The 23,618-nt window shown below is 32.7% G+C and overlaps 1 protein-coding gene across 8 annotated transcripts in view; it reads left to right on the top strand.

The window, feature by feature from the left end:
• Positions 1–23,618, top strand: part of PPFIA2 (PTPRF interacting protein alpha 2) — a 432,283-nt gene that overhangs the window by 136,040 nt on the left and 272,625 nt on the right. For 2 of the 8 annotated variants that reach the window (XM_069491036.1, XM_069491035.1), the window contains exon 1: positions 11,712–12,130. The exons of 5 other annotated variants lie outside the window; for them this stretch is intronic. In XM_069491036.1, coding sequence (XP_069347137.1) covers positions 12,050–12,130 — 81 coding nt within the window. In that variant the 5' untranslated portion in view covers positions 11,712–12,049. Of the gene's footprint in view, positions 1–11,711; positions 12,131–23,618 lie in introns of those variants that run through there. One more of the 8 variants, XM_069491034.1, reaches the window with a different exon arrangement.

Below are 23,618 nucleotides of genomic sequence, written 5' to 3'. Positions count from 1 at the left end.
TTGAGCAGAAAGTTATATGGCTTACTGTTTCTCAATTTTGTTCACTTCATGACATGAATAGAAAATCATGGTATTTCTACACCACAATGATGTAAACCAGAGGAGGATGCCCAAGTCTTGGATTGAGTCCTTTACTTAGACATCCAAAACTATCTCCCCTAACCTCACTCTCAGCTGATGTCCTTGCTTCTTAAGTTCCTAAGGACTTTCATAGATTCCCACCACCACAATTACTAGCATAGTGACCCATATAAGCTCTGCCTTCCCACTTGTTATTAAAGGTGGTGTCCTCCTTCACTCTAAAGCCAGTCTCTTGTCTTGTAGATTCCAATCTCCTCTCATCTACTCAATAACATTGCTCTGGAAATTCCCTTCTTTCCATCCTAAACCATCAATTTTTCATCCTTTACTAGAGCCTCTCCATCAACACATGTTCTTATTCCTCTCCCTTCTTTCCCAGCCAGATGCTGGCTGTCTCATTTCTTTGCTTCCCTTTAAAACAATATGTTAAAAATGTGTTTTAGAAACACACTGTTCCTAATTTCTTTCTTCTCATTTCTTTTTAAACTTGGTTCAATTAGGATTTTCTCTCAGAATTTGACTGAAGCCAAACTCTACATGGTTGAATCCAATGGCTGGTTCTCACTCCTCATTTTAATTGACTTCTCAGCAACATTTATGTTAATCACTGGACTTTTAGGACACACCATTCCCTTGATCTTCCTCCAATGTTATCAGTTGCTCCTGTGCATTCTTCTTTGCTTATCCCCAGGACTCTTATTGTTGGAACGCACCAGGGCTCTGGCATGGACCTCTTTTCTATTTGCATTCATTTCCTTGCTGACCTTATTCCAGTCTTTTGGATTTCAGTCTATATGTTAATATGTTCCCCAAATTTGTTTATCCACCTGCCTATGTGACATCTCTATTTAGATGACTAATAGAAACCTCAAAGTCAACAAGTGCAAAACTGAACACCTGAATTTTTCCCAAACCTATTTCTCCTGCAGCCTTCTCCATCTCATTTGGTGGCAATTTATTTTATCCTTTCATTGCTTAGGCAAAAGCTTGAGCAACTGCAGGTGTTTTTGATATCTTTCTGTCTTTCTCAACCTGCAGCTGATCCATCATGAAAATTTGAATGATTATATTAAATTAAAATAAATAATCATATAGCCACTCACCTAAAAAATATTTCATGTATGAAATCAAGTCATAAGTCAGCTACTAATCCTTTTTTCTTATTATGCATTGAATTAAATTCCATGTCAGATAAAGCAGTTCCAAGATATAATTTTGATTTATACTGTGGCTTTGTAATCAGGTAAACCTGCTTCCAAATGATGTGACTTTCTCACTTATTAGCTATGTGATCTTAGACAAGTTGCATAATTTCTCTAAGATTCTTTATACATAAATGAGGAATAAATAGAAGGTTTATTACTATTCTTATTGAGGGTTTATTAGAGGGTTTTATAAAGGTAACACTATGTTTGGCATATAATATCATTTAATAAATAGTAACTGTTGAGTCATTGTTACTGCTCTTGATAGAAAATAAAACAAGATAGTGATTGGCTTTGTCTTTTAAATAAAATTCTTGGAAAAAGTAAAATTTAGGAGAAAATTAATGTACTTGCTACCATAGCCACTATAGCAGTAGAGAACTTGAAGAGTAAGAAATAAGATGGCCTAAAGATTGCTTTATTCTACTCCATGGTTTTGCCTAATACTGCCCTTGTTCCTGTAAACTTTAATCTTTATAACCTTAAACATGGGCTCTGAATGTGATATCCATTCTTCTAAATTACTGGTGATTTTTTAAAAATTTGTTCTATTAGTCCATGCTACCCATGTTGATGTTATCCTAAAAGTCCTTATTTCATGGAATCGGTTACTATCCTGATTCTTCTATTTCGCTTATCCTATCATTTACATTACCACTTTGTGCAAAGTGTTTAGAATACAGTGAAGAGCATTAGAACATATGCTTTGCTTTCTTTGGAATGTATATATTTTTTTCTTTAATGTAATATTTCTCCCAGTGCTTTTTGGATGTGTGCAGGGACATGAACATATATCTGCATATGCATTATGGTGGGTGGATGCATATGGTTTTGTAAAGGCTGCCTCTATACTTAAAAACAATCTATGAAAACACTTTATAAAATAATCTAAACTACTAGGAAGTATTACTTAATAAAGAGGATATCGATTGGTAGGTAGAATATTTAGATTTGGTCATCATTTTGTTCATTCATTCACTAAAATCTTTCCCATTATGTACCAAGTAGTGCTTTAAGCCCAAGGTTTAAATGTTAGATGTACTTCATTGTAACTATAAAAATCTAAGAATAAGAGTTTTCTAATTCTCAGAACTATTCACAGATTCAAATTGAATAATTCATATAAAAATGCAACTCACAAAAAGAGTCAGGAAAGCAAAACTGCCAGAGACAGGTGTTTCAAACATTTCCTAAATATTTTTTCAATACTTGCTCTATGCCATGCATTGTGGAGGTCCTTGATAATAATATACTAGAGGTTTCATATAATCCATAACTTTTGCATAGCTGGGTAGCTTATTACATCTCAAACTTTAGCTAAGAATTATGCTTTTTGATTAAAAAATTCTAAATTCTGTATATGAGACTGAAAATTCTCTGTGCCTTGATTTAGTACAAAGTATCATAAAGCATATGTGGACACTGGAAAGTAAATAAAGTGCAGAATATAAACTTATCCACAAGAAATTTTTGTTTAGTCACAAATGCCTAAGGATTTTACCAATGAACAAAAAGTGATTGAAATTTATCATCAAAACTATACTATACAATAGAACATGCAAGGCACATCCAAATGTAAGTTCAGTGTATAACAATCTGTGTGTGGTTCTGAAGTCATAGTGCAGACCCAAAATTGCTCAACTAACTCGTTTTATGTTTATAAAATCACAGTTTAGAAACTCATTCAGGTTTTATTATAAAATCCTGAACTATGTAGGCATCGGGTATGCAGAGTGGTAGATGAAGAAATAGCATCCTGTTCTGGAGCTTTAATGTGATTTCTTTAAAACCTGGCTGATAACATATATTTCAAAACATGAGATAAAGTTAATAGAATATTAAAAAAGTATTAATTTATAAAATTATAGAGTTCTAATCAACTAGTGTTTGTCTGTTAAAGGACTAAAAAAAAACCCCACAGAGCTCTTAATCCAGAATTTTATATGATTTAATATTTATAATTTAGGCATAAAGGGCATAGTGGGCTATCATTCTAATACATGTAAACATTTGTGAAAAATGTGGTTCAAGGAAAGAGAAAACAAAGTTAAAAATAAGAAGGAATAAAAAATGAAGATACCAGATAAAAATTTATATGTGTGCACACATGTGCATATATGTATACATATGTGTATACGTGTGTATCATGTGCACACACACATATGCACATGTCCACACACATTCATATGTATATACTTATTAAATTATATAAGAAATAAAACATATTATCATCAAAATGTGAATTAAAGCCAGATTAAATATTTTTGTCTTATTATAAATAGAAGACTGTAAATTTCAATTTCAATGTGTTTTATTTTTTTTTCTCACTTGGCTACAAATCTTGAGTTATCCCACTGGATTCTAAAAAAAGTCTTGACTTGTTTGGGACACCCTCAATGAATGGTTATTTTGGTAAAAAAAATTCTTTATCTTGGAAGAAAGTCTCTAATATATTAAAAGTTTCTTTCTTTTGGGGGATCCTCTTAATTCAAGAACTCACTGATAAGATTGACCACATTTGTTGGGTGGAGTTGCTCACTTGTGAGACATAAAATGCAGTCTGTTCCCCAGTTCACCTGCCTAATCATTTCTGTTCTATCTGTGGCTGTTATCTGGCACATCATAGCTCCTCAGTAAGGATTTGTTGAATAAATTAGTGAGTAAATGAATGGATGAACCCTACAACCCTGTGCTCAGCCAGCTGTGATTGTTAGGAAGTAGAAGACCCAGAGCAGGGTGGAAGAGTAAACTCAGGGTTTTGGCTATCTGCACAGGGTCATCTTTGCTGCATCTTTTGGAACTCTTGATGTCAAATAAGTATACAGAAACAGCTAGAAGTGGATAAATATGAACATAGATAGATGATAATTTAGCTAGTGATACTTAACTAGCTTGAATATGCCATCCACATGAATTCACTAGGATATATAGTCCATCTGGGCTGCAAATTTCATTCCATATGGCATGACATAACTGAACACTTGCCTAGAAAATCTTTGTTATCTTTGTTATAGTGCTACAGTGCAAATTGTAATGTTGTCTCTCTCCTCTCCTCCCCTCCCCTCCCCTCTCCTTTCCTCTCTTTTCTTTCTTCTTTCTCTCTCTTCTTTAAGATCCTTTGCCTCCACTTCCTCCTCCTCTTCTCCTCTCTCTCTCTATTTCTCTCTCTTCCTTCCCCCTGTTTTGCTTCTTCTAGTATGGCCTTTTCCCTCTGAGAATTTATCAGAAACAAACAAAAAAATAAGCAGTCTTTTCAGTATATTCCTTGAACTCTCCAAATCCTTATCACTGTAGCAAATTTTTTTTAGCTTTTTACCAAATACCTATAAATAAATGAAAGAAAGGCTACAAAATTGCTTGTCTTAAAACAATGTATCTCACAACTATTTCTTAAAACAAAATTATTTTGAAAGAATGTAAAAATATTTGAGCTGAATCTTAATATGGGATATAAAACCATAGGCCTCTGAAGTATTTTTTGAACTTTTTATAACCCCAAGCCGATAACATGCATTTCAGAAGGCTTAGGAGCAATTATTCCCAGGGGCAGAAGGATTTATTAGATGACTTCTGGGAGTCTTCTCTCTAAGTCTATTAAAAACAAGTGTCTGACTTCAGGATTTTTATTTTACCGATTTTTAAGAAAGTATAATTTAGTCATCCTTTCTCTGTTTCATTTTTAATTCCTTTCTGTAAAAATTCAAGTGGCTGAAATAGGAAATATTAAACTTTCTAGAGCTTAAATTCTTAATTTACCTCTCTTAAAAAGGTACATCTTGAGAGATTTTTTGCAGTGGTCTGTCTGTAACAATTGAAATGGACATGTTATTTATCCCTCCATGTGGTAAACATTGCCTGGAAACCAATGATTGCTACCATGAGCACATGAAATTTTATTTCACATGTAGTATTATATTATGTATATATGTGTGTAGATATAAAAACTTTCAAGTTAATACCTAAAATAGTCATACGATAAATTGTAAGCAATCAAACTAAGAATTAAGTTTCTTGACAACTCAAAATAATCTTGGAAAGCTATGTGGCAAACTAAAGAAAGTTGTTAAAATATACTAACGAAAATTATGAAAATATGACTCTACATTTCATATCTTTTTTATTCCAGATAAGAATGCTTTAATTTTACTTGCTTTTATAGGAATGGGGTGTTGACCACTTAAGTGTCTTTACCAATTTCAGTTGAGAAATTGTTTATGTTTTCAAACACATACCTGGCGCAGTTACCTTTATGTCCTCAAATACTTTTAGCCATATTTTCCCAGCCATTTCATGCCATCTCTTATCTTTTCCAACATTGATTCCTTTTCTTTGGAAAGCCTTCAACCTCCTGCTTTTGCCAGGGTCACTCTGACATATGACTGAAGTTCAGTGCTTTCCAAATTAACCTACTTAGTATCGTCAGGCAAGTCAATCACTAGCATTTATCAAACTGCATTGTGGTTTTCTTGCTAGTTAACTACCTCTTGTTAGCTGATGTCTCTCTCATCAAATTCAAAGTTCCAGAAGGACTGGTATTGTATCTTTTATAATCCTGTTCCCAGGGTCTGGAAACAGTACCAGAAAAATTTAGGGTATTTGGTAATTAGTTTTTGATTAATGCATAATTGGATGAATAAAAAAATGAACTAGAAAATGTGGGGAAGAAAGGAAGACAGAAGGGGGCAGGTGTTGTCTATGGTAGTGAGCTACAGAAAACAAAAAGAAAAGGGCAGGTGTACTGGGAAGTACACCGTTTTCAATCAGAAGAATGATTCTGTCCTTGGGAAAATTATTCTACTTTCTTGACTGTCAATTTTCTCATATATAAAATTAATATATTAATTACCCAGGCCAAATGATGGTGTGTAGATCAAATTAAATGTAGATCAAATTAAATGTCATGTGTGTATGTCTGACATATAAATGCTTCATGATAGCTTTCCCTTCCTTTCTAGATTTTCAGGTAATTTACCTCCATGAAGTCTACACTAAGCAATAAGCCCAGGTGAATTTCCTCATGTGTTTAATTCATTTATAACTAATTTGACCTATGTAATTTTTGGAGTAGTTTTTCAAAATGTTTATTGTGTTTTCCCTTCAATAGATTTAAAGCTCCTCAAAGGTAACGTACTTTTGTGTTTACCATGGGTAGGAGGGCCACAAGTTCTGGTTTTCTGAAAATGATCTTTGTTTACATATATTGTCTGGCATAAAGATTGATTTTTCTCCTTTTCCCCTCAAATATGTGCCAGGTGAATTATGAATCTTCTACTATATATGATTACTAACCATAACACTTTAGGGCTAAGTGTACTGTTTTATTAATAAATATATATTAACAAAATGCACTTGGAATCAATTTTGCTAAGTTTAAAAATCAAAAACTATCCATTTTTATTTATGAATGAATGAAACAGTGCATCTGTAAATTACACATTTGAATTTGAATATTTTCATTTTTCTAAAGAAACTATTCCATTGTATGGTTTGAGTAAATCACAGTATCACAATATTTTTGGTCATATTGATTAGAAACAATGTTTAAGTCAATTACTTCAACCATATTGTGTAAGCAGCATATTCATTCAGTCCACATTTATCAAATACCTAAAATGTGTTTGATTGCAGTTTGATAATTATTTAAAATTAAGGAATGAAGAATCTCCAAGAAATATTAGGACATGGATATTGTAAGGGGTTCATTTTCTTCTTCTATTATGTATGTACCCTTTCCTAATATGTGTTATCCTGCAACAGTATTGCAGGTAAGGAGGCCTGTCTGCATTTAAATCAATCTTCCCTTTCAGGGAGGCACATTGCTCATGAATCTTACTGTGTTTCATTACCCTGGGGTCTCAAAATTTCAAGGGCCAAAGTAAGAACCCACTCAGAATATAGATTTAGGTGTTGAGAAAGTGAATGACCTTAATAGCTAGGTAACAAATCCTTTTTGCAAACCAAATGTTTTCTGGTTGTTTACTTTCAAAAAAAATTGAAGGGCGACTTAATGAAGGTATCTAATAATGGATTATAAAATATATTTTTAATTTCAATATATATGCTCTCAAAAAATATATCTATGAAACTTAAAAATTAGGACCCTGTCTTATTCTAATAATATTTTTAATTGATGCATAAGCTAGTTTTAAAAAGATAAAACTCCAATTGTATCATCAAAATATACATTTCTAATAACATTTTAATTTCTATGTTTATCAGCACTTTAATATATTTATTCTGATACATTGTATGCTAACAATATTTGTGAATGCTACCCATTCCAGAAGATAATTTTTAACACTTATAACCCATATTCATGGAAAATTTATAACCAAAAATATTTTATATCTTTATATATATTTTTTAATAACAAATTATAATATTACTGATAAAAGACTTTATAGCAAACAATATAGTAATATAGTATAATATAGTAAAATAGAGTAAAATAAAATTATGTGCATGAGCAGGAAGAAAATATAAGTTGAAGAAGTAAAAGGAATGGTATAAAATTTCCAATTTTTGAGAGCTTTGTATTTTTTTTCTAATGGAAGATGGTGGGTATTAAATTACTATGGCATTTTTATTTCATTTGATGCATTTAAATGAGTATCATTAGAGTTTTATCTTAATAAATCAATACTTAACAATATACGGTAAATTCCATAAAATATCTAAATTTTGAAGAAGAGGTACTTACATATTTTTTCAAACTATGCACATCTAAGAGTACAAACTAATAAAGTCTGGAAACTACAGTGCTAGATGAAGTGTTAGGCATGGGACTTAGGGCAGCATTGGGCCGGCTCCAAGACTGTTCAGTCCGTGACCATCAGGGCTTCTTGGGCCTGACTGAATAGTGCTTCTCTACAGATAATTTGTGTCTAATGCAGCTGACTAAGTTTACTACTTATTATTTCCTTTAGGCAATTAATACCAGTCAAAAGGATGTGTTTTTTTAGTGAGAAAGACCATGCCCCATCCTTTAGTAACTCCAACTCTTAATGGCATCCAGAATGATGATGATGGAACAGGCATTGATATATTAGCCTCAGCCTCTGCAGACACAGTGGACAAGGCAGGATTCTACATCTTGGCAATTTTCTGACATCACCTTTCCTGTTGCCACCAGGCAGAGAGAAGAAATTGAGATGTTTCCAAATAGATCTTCAGAATAATGAGATAACACCATTATCATCGTCTTCATAGAAAAAAAGGTTCAGAAAAGATTGTATACTTTGAAAATTTCAGTAACATTTAGAATAAAGCACTATCTTAAATAATCATGTATTAATACTTTTTCTCCATCCTGCCTGTTTCAGTATTAACCCATACCACTCTCCTCTCCTATCCACAAAAGTAATATGAAAGAGAAAGAAGTGTATTCTTATTGGCCAGTAAGCTTCAGAATCCCTAGCTAAAATAAAATGGTTTGCTGACTGATACAAATGTAGCAAATATATGAGATTATACCAAGAATATGAAATTTTACTCAAAATATTTTAGTTATCAGCTCCTCTATAATAATAAGAAATCTGGTGGATTTTCTGATTTAAGCCATGCCAGAACCAATTTAGAGGTAAGCATAAAAATACATGACAGTAAAAATCTATATGGCAAACATTTTTTTCCTTAAAACATGAGTTCCCAAGAAACTTCAGATTTGTGTTTGAAACGTATTTCTACTCATAACTCTTTGAGGAGCATGAATTACACGGCCTCACCAATATCAGAGGAAATATGATCCTAACATGTATCTGGAAGTGGAAGAATCAAATATTTTACACGAATCACTGATTGCCATAACTAGTATGTGTATGTAGTCATTTTTAAAATTTGACAATCATTTGAATGAATCCCATGTAGACTAAGGAATGAGAAGGGAAAAATATTAATTTGAAAAAATAGAATAACCTGGCTGTGTAAGTAATTATGGAAAAAGAAAACATAATTTTCCAAGTTTACCTGCAATGATAATTAGAATATAGTTAAGGAGATTAACAGTTTTAATATATTGTAGATGATTTGTGCAAGAGAAAAACATTGCATAAAAATAATCATTTGATTGCTCTAAAAATGAAAGGATGGGGGCCTAAGGGACACAGGAGCCAATCTGAAATGAAGGAGCTCCCGACAGCCAAAGTTGGGATAATTTGAACAACAAAATAAATTATGTAATATTAAATTATAACCCACAGTATAAAATATACATGAGTCTATACTGATTTAAATAAATAATTTAAAAAATAAATAATTGAAGAAATCCATTTAATATATGGAGATATTCTCTCCTTCGGGAGGCAGAGCTTAATTTCACCCACCCTTATGACCCCTGTTGAGAGTGTACTAGACTGAGGGACTAACTTCCAAAGAATAGAGTATGGAAAGGGAAAAATAGTAACTTGGCAGTAGAGAAACATGGCCAATTCTTCCATAGCCAAATGAAGAAGGTTGACATCATTATTAAATAGTAACATTATGTGGATGTCATGTACACCAATATGATGTCATGAGGACACTTCATCCCTGTGGTATTCTTCCCCCAAACCCATAGCCCCAGCTTAATCATGAGGAAAACATCAGACAAACATGACTGATACTACGAGATCAGGGGATATCCGTTCTACAGGATACTTGGCTAGTACTTCTCAAGATCATTAAGGTCATGAAAAACAAGGAAAAAAAGCTTAGAAACTGTCACAGACCAGAGGAAACTGGAGAGATATGACAACTAAATAAATGTGGTATCCTGGCTTGGAATCTAGAACAGAAAGGGGACATTAATGGAAAAACTAGTGAAATCCAAGCAAAGTCTAGAGTTTAGTTAATAATAATGTACCAACATTAGTTTTTTAGTTTTGACAACTGTAAAATATAAGATGTTAGCAGTTGGGAACTGAGTGAGGAGTATATGGGAACTCTCTCTATTATCCTTGCAAATTTTCTGTACGTTTATAATTATCCTCAGTTTAAAATTTTATTAAAAAATTCCCTTCTGGGCCGGGCGCGGTGGCTCACGCCTGTAATCCTAGCACTCTGGGAGGCCGAGGCGGGTGGATCGCTCAAGGTCAGGAGTTCGAGACCAGCCTGAGCAATGAGCGAGACCTCGTCTCTACTAAAAATAGAAAGAAATTATCTGGCCAACTAAAATATATATAGAAAAAAAAAAATTAGCCGGGCATGGTGGCGCATGCCTGTAGTCCCAGCTACTCGGGAGGCTGAGGCAGTAGGATTGCTTAAGCCCAGGCGTTTGAGGTTGCTGTGAGCTAGGCTGACGCCACGGCACTCACTCTAGCCTGGGCAACAAAGCGACACTCTGTCTCAAAAAAAAAAAAAAAAAAAAAAAAAAAATTCCCTTCTGGTTTATTTAGCAGTTTGCTAGTTAAATCATTACCTACACACATAATTTTTCAGAATGTAGAAATACCTCTAAGGAATTGAGAATCCCTTTTTCTGCCTCCTCCCCATTTATATTATAAATTTCATTCATAATTGGAGAATCAAAAGCACAAGCGAACAATAATTTAAGTTTCAAGAGCCCATCAACATCCTTTATAGCCTGCAGGTCCAAAGCAAGTGGTTCCTGGTTCTTGATAATGTATAACTATGCCATTTTAAATACATTCACAAACATACCACTTTGGGTTCATTCTGTTTTCTATCCTCGCGAAGTCTCCACCTTTGAACCATGTGTAAATGGAACATTTATTTTTACCTCTAAAAGTTGTCAAGTCATCTGAATATGATCTTTTATACAGATCGAATAATTTGTTAAAGACATAAAAATATTTTGCAGCACAACCTACCTGTTTGTAATCAATATTTTTGGATCTTGGGTTAAAAATCCTTGTGTATACAAAAGATATTTTATTAATTGTTTTGTATATATAAAATAAGGTTGTGATTATTTAAAACTAATGTGTGGTGCTTTTAAAGGCATTGATTGTCAGACATAATGATTTTTGAGTTAAGACAGGGGAAATGAAAGAATAATTTTCTTTAGGAGTTCAGAAATGTGGAAAATATTTGGTACATTTTATTCAATAATATTCTTAGTATTATAGAGCCTTACTGAATGGTATGCATTGCTTCTCAATGTTCTAGTCAGCTGTAATATACTTTGATCTATAAATTATTTTTAAAACCTATCTGCTTTAAAAAAAGGCTTTGTTAAAAAAATCTCATTGAAAAGACTGGGAGTGACTAAGAGATTTAGAGACATGCAGAAATAAGAGTGATAAAACAACAATTTGTTACTAAATAGAGCTTTAAACAGTATGTGAAACATGCTTCAGGTTAGTCAGAAGAGGTCCTCTGAATTACACTGTGCATGCTTCTCTGAAATGAAACTGTATGTTATTGGTTAACCAGGATATTTAGCATAATCACTCTGCTAGACTGTGGTGGAGGGAGGTGATTATCACTGAGAACAGATGGGCAGGTCCACAGCACTGCCAGATTCTGCTCAAGCTCCATTTATCGTTGGTTCTTGCTTTTTTCCTTCTGTGTTTTTAATTTTTTTAATGCATTGTATGTTCTAAAGAACTAGCTGCACAAAAAGTCAGTGGCTGATGCCCTTTCAGCTTAGATTTCCAATGTAGAAGAAAGATTGAAAATGCTATCAGTGTGTATCTAAGAAGGATGGGGCAGATTTCATTTTACCCTCTAGTCTCCCTCAATGCATGCACGGATTTATCTGTACGCTAAGCTCTCTGCTCTGCATCTGTAGCTTCTTGTGGATTATATTGTCTCTGTGATCAGAAATGATTTTCTCGGATATGAACACCGTTTCTGGCTCCCCTAAAGTGCATCCTCCTAATGGGACCCGGTTTTACACTTTTCAAGTAAGTGTGCTTTAAATGGCTTCACTACTTAGGAAGTTAATATATAGTCAAACTTTTAATAAAGGGTAATATAGAGAAAGGAAACCTGAAAAGTATGAAAGTATTGAAGAGAATGTATGGAATGGATAGTGTGCATGCCAGTTTAATCTGCTTTAAAATATGGAAATAGAATGGCATTAGGATTCTCTGTGAATTCAAGCAAAATAATAGTGAACACAATTTTCCACAGGAATTTTTTAATCTGCTATAGTATCATCCTTGAGGGTTTATGAGATGTGTTGTCTTCTGATATTTTTTATGGCTTTAATATTGTGAATGTTGTAGTTACTTCCCCTACATTGTACATCACAGAGAGAGCAGAATTAAAAGACATTTTATGAAACTTTGCAAACTAAGTCCTCTGGGCTTAGAACAATGTTTTGTATTTCATATACATAGCTTAACATAATCCCTATTATTTAATTTTCTTATGTGTGCAAGATACAAGCAATAATACAAGAGGCTTAAGTATCATGTTTAGTATGCTTTGCAATTTGAGATAGAGTAAAACTCATTAAGATGGAAGATTTTCTGTGTTATCAAAAAGTCAAAATGATTTATAATATAAATATAAATGTGAGTTATAAAGCTGTTACCTACTAAATGTATTTCAATTGCCTGTGAATAAATCAGTCATCAATCTAGAAAATGGTTAAGTCTGAACTAAATCAGGTTCTACCTCATTTTTGTCCTCAAATTGTACCTTTCAGTACTAAGGTTTACTTTGTCATTCAGTCATATCATCATTTCATGAAAAGGTAAAATGAACCTCTTCTCTCTATATATTTTACATGATGGAAATATAAACAGTCTGACATTTAATTATTTTGGCTATATATACTATATGGGAAAAAATAAAAATAAAGACCTGGAGAATTAATATAGCAAAGGTAGTTAGAATTTTTTTAAAGGTGGCTCTGAATAACTGCACATCTGATTTATAAAAGTCTCTTGCCTTTGCAAACTGTAGGCAGTAGATATAATTACTCTTTCTCTCTCCCCTTTCTATACTTCTATTTTTAATCCTGTCGCCTCTCCTGTTTTACACTGATTTCTACTGATAGTGCAAGTCTGTGTTGTTACAGAATATAGTCTCTTCCCAGTGGTGATCTGCTTATTGTGGCAGTGATTCAAAATGCAAGTACCCTGGAGCTGTTCTACAGAATTATTACTTTTTTTTCTTCGTACACGGAGATATAAACACCTTTTACAATATCCTGTAGCTGGCTCTTTGGGGTAGCTTTTGACATTATGTATTCTACTTCAGTCTCTTAAAGTTTAAGGGTCAGTAAATTCCATATGCTCCGTCATGACACAGGTTTTTACAATTCTTTCAGTAGAGATCTTACTGACACCTTTCTTGGCAGGTGACTTTCTTTAAAAACACACTGGAATAATTTTTAACCACTCCTTTTTTTGTTGCTATAATAACATTTATGTAAAAACCCTAGGATTTTGGATAAAATGTAAATGTTGCCAAATATAAGTTCTATTCTCCTACATTTTTAATTTTATGAAATGATAGTTGACCCTGAGGCTTATAATAACAGGCAATATGTGTTTAAGTTTGGATGTTTATCTTTTTGTTTGTTGTTGCTGTTGTTTGTTTTTGATTTTAGTGGAAAAAAGGAAAGAGAGAAATACAGTTTTTAAAGCATGAAGATAAAGGTTTATATTAGTTGACTCTATGCTTTTATTTTCAAAGGAAAAAATAAATGATTATTATTTTTCCTTATATACATTAACCTATCTTAAGGCAGTAGATTTTCTTTGGCTGAAATACCATAAAAAGAAATGAGATGCTGTAAAAGTAACAGACCATTTGTCAAAAAAATGTATCTTGTTTGTGAAAATGATTAGCTAAATTTTCAAAAATGGTTCTCATTATGGAATGGCATAATGTACTTCTGAAATGATTCTGCATCAAAGAGTTGAGATTTTAATGTGTATTTTCTTAAAATTATTCTAGTACAGGAGTTAACATATGGAAAAACATTTAAGATAGCTTAGCATGAATAATACTGAGTTTTAGTTGCATTTTTTCATTAACCATCCAAACTGTCCTGCCATTTTTTTTCTCACACTGTATGTTATCAAATTTTAAGAGTGAGATTTAGAATATATTTGACCTGAGTAGTTCAAAGGTGAAAAAGCAACAAATGAGAAGCTGAAGGGCTTCTAGAGACTTTCTTTTTCATTGCATTTTAATTTCAAATGCATTCATACTTCACACACACACACACACACACACACTTTTTCAAATAGAATATCTAACATTTAATTTAAATTAATTCCCATATGTGTGAATTGTCACTTCTGTGTTACTATGAATAGACTTGTGCTTTCATTTTTCTATTCAGAGGTGCCTGGACCCTGGATGATGCCAATGCCCAATTTGCACTGTATGTTTAATAAGTTACTTATCATCAAAAATCAAGTTCTGGAATATAATTGCTTAGAATGCCCTTTGATTACCAAAAAATTAAGATTAAATACTATTACAGGAAAAGCATACTTGCAATATTTAAGTGCATTATAATTGTCAATTAATGGGGCTCAAATATGTACAAAGGAAAAATCTACTTCAAAATGAAATTAAACATACATATATGTTTATATATATTTGAATTTGTTGTATGCTCCTTAGTTCCATGTCCGTTAAAAATGATGTCCCAACGTGATTCCACATTTGTATTCCATAGTTTCATTTTTTCAAATAAAACCATCTATCTGCTCACTAAACCTTCATATTGGCTAATCATGATTTGATGTGTTAGTCCTCCCAGAGGTATTGGTGACCAGCATGGATCCCCTCATTTCCTAGAAATTAAATATTAATACTTTCATTCAGTGGTTTTTAAACTGAGTCTATACAGCCCTAAGGTTTCATGGGAGTTTGTTATTAGTTGCTACAGACAGTAGGGAACAGAAACATTCCTTTGAAGCTCCTAATGTTTCCTTGTTCTACATTTACTTTTTTGTATTCATTGAAGCTCTATTCAAGCTTTCATGAACAACAACAGAGTGCTACTATCAAATACAAAACAAAACAAAGTTTGCAAACAATTTTTTTTCAAACCAAGGAATTAATTTCAGATAGGAGCGATTTTATCTGTTGAGCCTACAGAGAAATTATTTCTGTTTAAAATACATTTCTTTGCCTGGTAATCCTAGAATGAATAGCATTATCTGTCAGGACTGTGTATAAAGTGACTAACTCTTGCCCCCTAATACCCACTGAAAACAAGAGAAAGATGCTTTACCATAAAGTATGGAAACATAATAATCTGCCATTTCCATGCTTAAAATGCTTCATGTATCTCTTCTCCTTAAAGGATAGACTTTATCTCCCCAGCTTGGCATAAAGAAGCCCTTTGTAATCTGGGACATAGACAAAATACTGCTGTACTTGCTTTCCCAGAAAGTTGTTTGAATGCTTCTATGTGATTATCCTTGCCTTTTCACTGAACCTGCCCTTTAGATATTTTTTTCCCTTAAAGACTCACCTCAAATGCTACCTTCTTCTTGAAGCTTTCACTCATTTCTACATGCCATATTAAGTGCTTTTCCTTTGATCCCCTTTGCCTGTTCATACCAGTCTTGAAGCAATTTGTATGTTTTGTTATAATTCCCAAGAACATTTTATTAAGCTGTCTCCCTAACATATGGATACCACCGATATCTCTGTTTAATAAGCTGGGGGTACATATTTAAAAGGTAAATAATTGAAACATGAAATTTTAACACAATCGGCACTAAATAATTTTTCTTTTAACTCTCTAGGCAGTTGGTAAGATATAACTATATATTAATAGGGACAATATCTTAAGATATATAAAGGTAAGTTTGTTTAATGCTAAGACTATGTGTACCACACAAAGTTGGTTCTTCAAAATATGTAATAGTTTATGAGTGACCAATAAAACACTTTAGTTTTATTATTTTTAATATATTCCTATGAAAGCAGCCAGAATATTTTTGAGGATTTTTTTTTCTTTATACCTCTTTACTATTCTTTATTAGAGTTTTTTTTATTTTATCAAGTGAATTTTAAAATGTGATCTATATATTTTCACACGTGGCAGATAGGATTAGCACTTGAAATATATAGATAAACTGGAAATCTCAATTGCATGAAGAATTTCACTTACAATTAGTATGGAGCACCTTATCTTTGTAATCAAATGAGGTTGAGGTAATTTCGGCTTTTCAGCAAAGAACAGGATTTTCTATATTCTATCATTTTGGTGTTACCTAGGAGTCCACCATTATTTTCTATTATTTGGAGCACATTATAACTTCTTATTGTTGATAAATTTGAAATGAATCTGGAAATACCTATCAGAATGCTTGGCACATGCTATATGTTCAAAAACATTAATGAAAGCAAAGTAACCCTATACAAATGAAAAAAAAGATAGAACTCTTGGCTTTAGGATTACTTAGTAATATAGGCAGAGGCCCCAAGCTAAGTGAGAGAATCCAGGTTTTTCTCTATCACCCAAAAGTGTGCATTTATGATTATGAATGCCAGAAATATAACTGGAATATAACCTGGAGATAGGAAATGGCCAAAAATAAGTTGTGCCAACTATAGAATATAAAGATAGATTTGACTGTCATCCTCAAGATCTTGGACTTGCGATTTGAGAATTTTCAGCAAGGAACGGAATGAATGGCAGGCTTGGATTTGCTGTTTAGTTAGAATACTGGATGTTGCTTTGGCTGGGAATTGGACTGGAACAGAGAGAGCAATTCAGTAGCTTTCAAAAAAAAAAAAAAAAAGTCCAGATGAGTTGTCATGATTCCCTGTTTTACAGATGAAAAAGCAGATGTTCACAAAAAGTAGACAAATAATAATGCAGAGAGTAAGTAACATAGTTTCTGTTCAAATCCAGAAATACAAAAGTCCATGCTCTTTCTCCTATATTCTGCTGCCTAAAGTGTAGATGATTAAATACAGCAGCAAAAGTATTCTAAGATACATAATTTCTAATTCTGTTGATCTATTAGGACAGACATTTGTAGAAATTTGGCTCCATGACTTGAAAGTATTACACTACCACCCCACTGAATTTTTAAACTTAAAGCTTTTATTTGGTTACATCTCCTCATTTAATCTTTATGTACACAGTTTTCTCCTAGTTGGAGATACATTTTTATTATAATCAAAGTGCCAATAAACTTATATCCTTGAATTTCACTGAAAGACATAAAGGGAAATTCAAGGGAAAATCTGTCCTAAATACACACCTTTGTTAATTTAGGAATTCTCTGTATATCGGTGAGACCAACCATAGAAATCAATGAATAGTCCCTGAGGCTCCAGATAGGCAATCGTAACTCTTCCCTTTGCAGAAGTTCCTGCTTAAAAAAAGTATGCTAGGCTGTATGTTCCATGAGGACAGGCACTGTGTTCTTCTTTTCTTTGTTAATTCACTAGCACCAAGCAAAATACCCAGCATGAAGCCATGATTAGTGGATACGTGATGAATTGAATTACAAATAGAAAAGAAGAATGTCTTGCTTGGTGTCATATAGGCATTGCTGATACCCTGATTTATTTTTTTTTTATTTTTTATTTTTTTGAGACAGAGTCTCACTCTGTTGCCCAGGCTAGAGTGAGTGCCGTGGCGTCAGCCTAGCTCACAGCAACCTCAAATTCCTGAGCTCAAGCTATCCTCCTGCCTCAGCCTCCCGAGTAGCTTGATACCCTGATTTAGAATTACTTCTTCCTTAAAACCACATAAATGGCTTTAAGTTTCCCAGGCTGGATTGTACAAATGGATTTCATTTATACCTAGCTAAAATAGCTCTATGTTTCAGGTAACGTCTGAAGGGGAAGGAAATTGGAAGTAGGGAAATGATTTAAGAGGCCACAGATCACACTAGAGGTGGAAAGGATGTGAGCTAAGAAAAGTTAAGGACAAGGGAAAGGTCTTTGAAAGATACTTTAAAAAGAATTTATTAAGTTGCTGAATATCAAAGACAAAAAAATGAAAAGGCAAGATTACCTCCAGTTCCTAGTGAAAAAGAGAGGACTATGGAGGAGGAGCAGGTTTAGAAAACAATATATTGAGTTCAGTTTTGGACAGACTGAGTAGACAGTTGGAAATAAAGGTTTGGCTCTCAGGAAAAAGGTCTGCCTAAGTAGTACATGTAAATATGGGCAACATCTGCTTAGAGGATAGAGAATGCTATGGAAAGTAGATGGAACGACTTTGGCAAAGAATAAGGAACTTGGTGGTGAGGTGGGGAATGAAACCCTTAAACACATTGACTAACACAGAATTATCATTATTTTGAGTGTGTGTGCTTGGTTTACTTTGCAAACACATTTTGGAAGCTATTTTCCTTATCATTCCTCCCTGAATATCACCCCAAACCTAATTAAAGTTAGGTACTCCTGACTCTTGAATATGTATATTTGCTTTATTTTGTAAATACTTTTTGGAAGCTTACATTCCCTTTCAACTTCATCCTGGAATATCATGTCTCACCCTTAATTTAAGACAAACCCACCCGTTCTCATACTTCCATGAGGTAATTAATGTATGTTTATTGCATTATTATACTACATTTAGTTTTTCATTTATCTCTCTTCACCACTAAATTCTGAACTCCTAGAGAGCATATAATTTATTTTACTTAACTATTCATAATTGTTTATTGACACCTAGCCTAATGCCTGACATATAGAAAATGTGTATGATTTTGAATTAATTAATTAATTAATGGATAAATTGGAGACTGCCTCAAATTAGTTCTCTTCTATTAATTTGTTAAATCCTTGACATACATTCTTGAGAGTCTCCATTGTGACAGACTCTAACAATGTTAAGCAAAACACCTGGTTTCTGCACTCAAAAATCTTAGGGTCGCCTCAAGGAAAATTATCCAAAAGTCACAATAGCATGTTGTTCTGTTTTGTATACAGAAATACAAAAAATGCTTTTACTTTAAAGAAATTGGGTGATTTCAACTATATAATTCTACTTCCAAATTTACTTTTAATTCTAGTTCAGTTAATTTTCCCACTATTTTACTATTATTTTTGTATTTTCAAAATCTTTTACAAATAATAAGGATTATCCTCAATAAAAAAATTGCATGATAGTTAAAAGCAAAAGCGTGCCCTTTGGTATTAAACACGTGGTTTAAAACCAGGTTCCACCATTTACTAGAGTGTGGCTATGAACAAGTGGAATTATTTCTCTATTTTCATTTTCGTAAACTATTGAGAAAAAAATAAGTATTTAGGTCATGAGGTTATTGTGAATGCTCAATGGAATATTTATGAAATCTTGTATAAAGTATTTGCTTCAATAAAGATGGCACTCAAGATTAGCTATTGTTGTTTTAATGATTAATGTACTTTCTAAATAATACCATAATCTTTTTCTTGGCTTATGTTAAATTTAGAAAAAAAAATTTTTTTGAGACAGAGTTTCACTCTGTTGCCTAGGCTAGAGTGCAATGGCATCATCATAACTCACAGCAAGCTCAAACTCCTGGGCTCAAGCAATCCTTCCACCTCAGTCTCCTGAGTAGCTGGGACTACAGGCTCATGCCACCATGCCCAGCTAATTTTTCTATTTTTTCTAGTGATGCGGTTTCACTCTTGCTCAGCCTGGTTTCAAACTCCTGGCCTCAAGCAATCCTCTAGCCTCTGCCTCCCAAAGTGCTAGGATTACAGGCATGAGCCACAACGCCTGGCCTAATTTAGAAAATTTAATGCTAAGTGAGCACAAGCACCACTTTAAGTACTTTATATATAAGTTAAGGGAGCTTATTATTAAAAATATATATTAAATTAACTTGTCAAGGTCTCAAGTTTACATAAACTATTTTTGTGCTTATTGAATATAAGTTCTCAGAGCATAGATATTAAGTATCCTTTGGTATTCTCTTGGATATTTTTATAAATACATTTTTGTATTTTTAAATTGTATTTTGTAATTCACTATGAAGTTTATCATTTTGAATCTCTGTTATGACTTTTATTATAATCTTAAAGTTTTACACACATACAAATGCAAACTAAAAATTACCAGTTGATGAAATTGGCTAATTTTAAAATATTTACAAATTAAGAGAGACTAGCTTGTGTGCTGAGTTCTCCACATAACATGTAAACATTTAAGAAATTTGTATTACTGAGAGTCAACAAGAGTCAATACAATTATTGGTATTTTAAAAGAATATTACAAATTGATATTTTAAATTATATCACAAAGCACAAATTCATAAAGTTAAATGGCAAATTAGGCAATGACACTGGGAACAATGAACATAACCTATTTCTTGTATCTTAAATATTCTCAATTTTAATTATGTTGACCAAAAAAGATTCATAGAAAACTATTATCTTTATTGGTTGTTTCTACAAAATGGAATTAATGCAAAAGTAACAGTTCTGAACTATATGTTATGTGGTGATATAGAGAGCCACGCAACCACTTAAAACATTTTGGTCAATAAACCACATAAAAAATGGTGGTACCATAAGATTATAATGGAGCTGAAAAATTCCTATCTCCTAGTGATATCAAAACTGTCATAATGTCATAGCACAACACATTACTCATGTTTTTGTGGTAATGCTGGTGTAAAAAAATGAACATAATCGTATTGCTATACTTTTGACTGGAAGCGTATAAAAGCATAGCACATACAATTATGTATAGTACATAACCCTTGATAATGGAAATAAATGACTGTTAGTGGTGTATATATTAATATTTACTATGCTATATTTTTTATCATTATCTTAGAGTATACTCCTCTACTTATCAAAAAATACGTTAATTGTAGAACAGCCTCAGGTAGGGCCTTCAGGAAGTACCCCAGAAGAAGGCCTCGTTAGAAGATGACAGCTCCATGGATCTTATTGCCCCTGAAGACCTTCCAGTAAGACAAGATGTGGAGGTGGGAGACAATGATATTGATGATTCTGAACTTGTGTGGGCCTAGGCTAATGTATATATTTATATCTTAGTTTTCAACAATAAACATTTAAAAAGTAAAAAGACAATTTAATGGAAAAAGAGCTTATAGAATAAGGATATAAAGAAAGAAAATATCTTTGTCCAGCTGTACAATGTTTGTGTTTTAAGCTGTTATTACAAAAGAGTCAAAAAAGTTAAGAAAAATCAAGTGTATTAAGTAAAAAAGTTACAGTAAGCTAAGGTTAATTTATTATTGAAGAAAAAATATACTTTATAAATTTAGTGTAGCCTATGTGGACAGTGCTTATAAAGTCTACAGTAGTGTACAGTAATGTTCTAGGTTTTCACATTCACTTACTACTCACTCACTGACTCACCCAGAGCAACTTCCACTCCTTCAAGCTCCATTCATGGTAAGTGGCCTATAGAGGTGTACTATTTTTTATATTTTATATTTGTATTTTTACCATACCTTTTCTATGTTTCCATATGTTTAGATACACAAATACTTACCATTGTGTTACAGTTGCCTACAGTACTGAGTATAGTGATATGCTGTACAAGCTTGTAGCCTAGGAGAAATAGGCTATACTATACAGCCTAGGTGTGTTGTAGGCTATTTAGTTTTGTGTTAATACATTCTATGGTGTTCACACAAAATCACTAATTACGCATTTCTCAAAACGTATCCCTGTCCCTAAACGATGCATGACTGTAGCATACTCATTATGTCTTTTTACCCTGAATTTTTGTTCGTCTTATTTAGCACTTCCTTAATCTTTTCTAAGATGATCCAGTTCTGAAGTTACAATAGTCCCATAGGAAGCCATAGGTGTATTTTGATTGATGTTACAAAAAAAGAAGCCTTCTTTAAAATCCTAAAAGATATATGCTATCGTAAAGGAAATATAAATTTAATATTTTTCAAGAATTATACTTTATCATTGTCTACATTATTTGTTTTGATACCATTTTGTTTAATGTCAAAATATTTAATGCATTAAAAATCACATTTTAACAATGATATAATATAGTTCATATATTTGCATATACTTTTATTCAGGGAACTTATCAAAACCTTGCTTTATATGTGTTCTATATTTTCATGGAGCAACTGCTGTAATACATAACAGGTAAAAATAAATATTATAATAGACAATCATGCAAAATTCAGTGACACCACACTAAAAGAATTCCAAATGTGTTAATTGAGAAAGACTTTGAAGAAGAATATTACTTTTTTAAAAAACAGTATGGAATTTCAAAATAATTCTATCATATAAACATAAGTGAAAAAATGTTTTTTCGACACATGTAGCCAGTCATGGTCTATGACTAGCCATGAGGCCATGATCTGAGGGACCATTCTAGACAGAGCTTCTCCATGGCAGACTTTCCCTAGATTTTTAGAGTCCTGTATCTTCTTGCAGTTCCAAAACATGCTATGGACCCCAGGCCTTAGGATCTTTAGTTATGCTGTTTCCTGTGCCCATGTTGGATTATGCACAAGTAGACACACTCGTTCAACACAACCTTTTGGTGATGGTGATCATGAAGAGGAAATACTCCTTTAGCTCAGAGACTTACACAAACAAGCTGGTTCCTGGACTAGCATGTTATTCTGCAAAGAACAATGACTGATTTGTTTTAATAATCTTAAACATCCTATATTTACCCTTTTTCTTTAAAAATAAAAGGCACTCTGCTAGGTTATTTGTATAAGAAAGAAAACGTGTATTTTCTTTGATCCTGAACTTGTTAATTGATAGAAGGCAGAGAAAGCTAGAGAAATCAAGAAGGGTGAAATTAAAGGAAGAGTTGAAACATTAGCCTTGGAAGGAAGAATGTGTCATCCTCTTAGAAAAAGAAAGGAAAAGAGAAGATGGGTAAAGAGATCTAAAGAAACTGGAAAGGAAGAAAGTTGAGGCAGTTCTTCTCAAATGGTCTTATCCTAATGACTTTATTACAAGTGAGTGCGATATGATATGGCATGCTTTATGAGAGTGGGAAAGATTGAAAATAATGTGTATGTTGGGTATAATAGATATTAAGCAGCAATGAGATTAATGTCGAACTGATAGAATATGGGTCAGTCTTTAGATAAGGAACATAGTAAGTGATTATCTTAAGATTGAAATTATATTTTACTTCTTAAAAATAAAATAATGGAAAAGCTCATTGGAAAATTATGCTTTGCTTAATGCTGCTATAATACTGTTATAGACATAAATTCCAATAAAATGTATTTCATTTAACAATGGTTCCCAGAATATTCCCTCATGCATGGCACATAGCCCTCCAAAAATATATGTGGATGAATAGATGCCCTTTAGTAATACAAATTTGAAGATTGTTTAACGTCATAAAATATTAACTGTAACTGAAATAAAGTTAATATATTTTCTACTATTACGTAGTTCCCAAATTATTTTAATTTTTTACCTATATTTAATAATAAAGATTAAATGGCACTATCAAACATGTATTTATGGAAATATGAG

This window comes from Eulemur rufifrons, chromosome 16, assembly GCF_041146395.1.
Source record: "Eulemur rufifrons isolate Redbay chromosome 16, OSU_ERuf_1, whole genome shotgun sequence".
In the NCBI taxonomy this organism is placed as follows: domain Eukaryota; kingdom Metazoa; phylum Chordata; class Mammalia; order Primates; family Lemuridae; genus Eulemur; species Eulemur rufifrons.
Note: the sequence above shows the minus strand (reverse complement) of the source record. Positions and strands in the feature narration are given on the sequence as shown.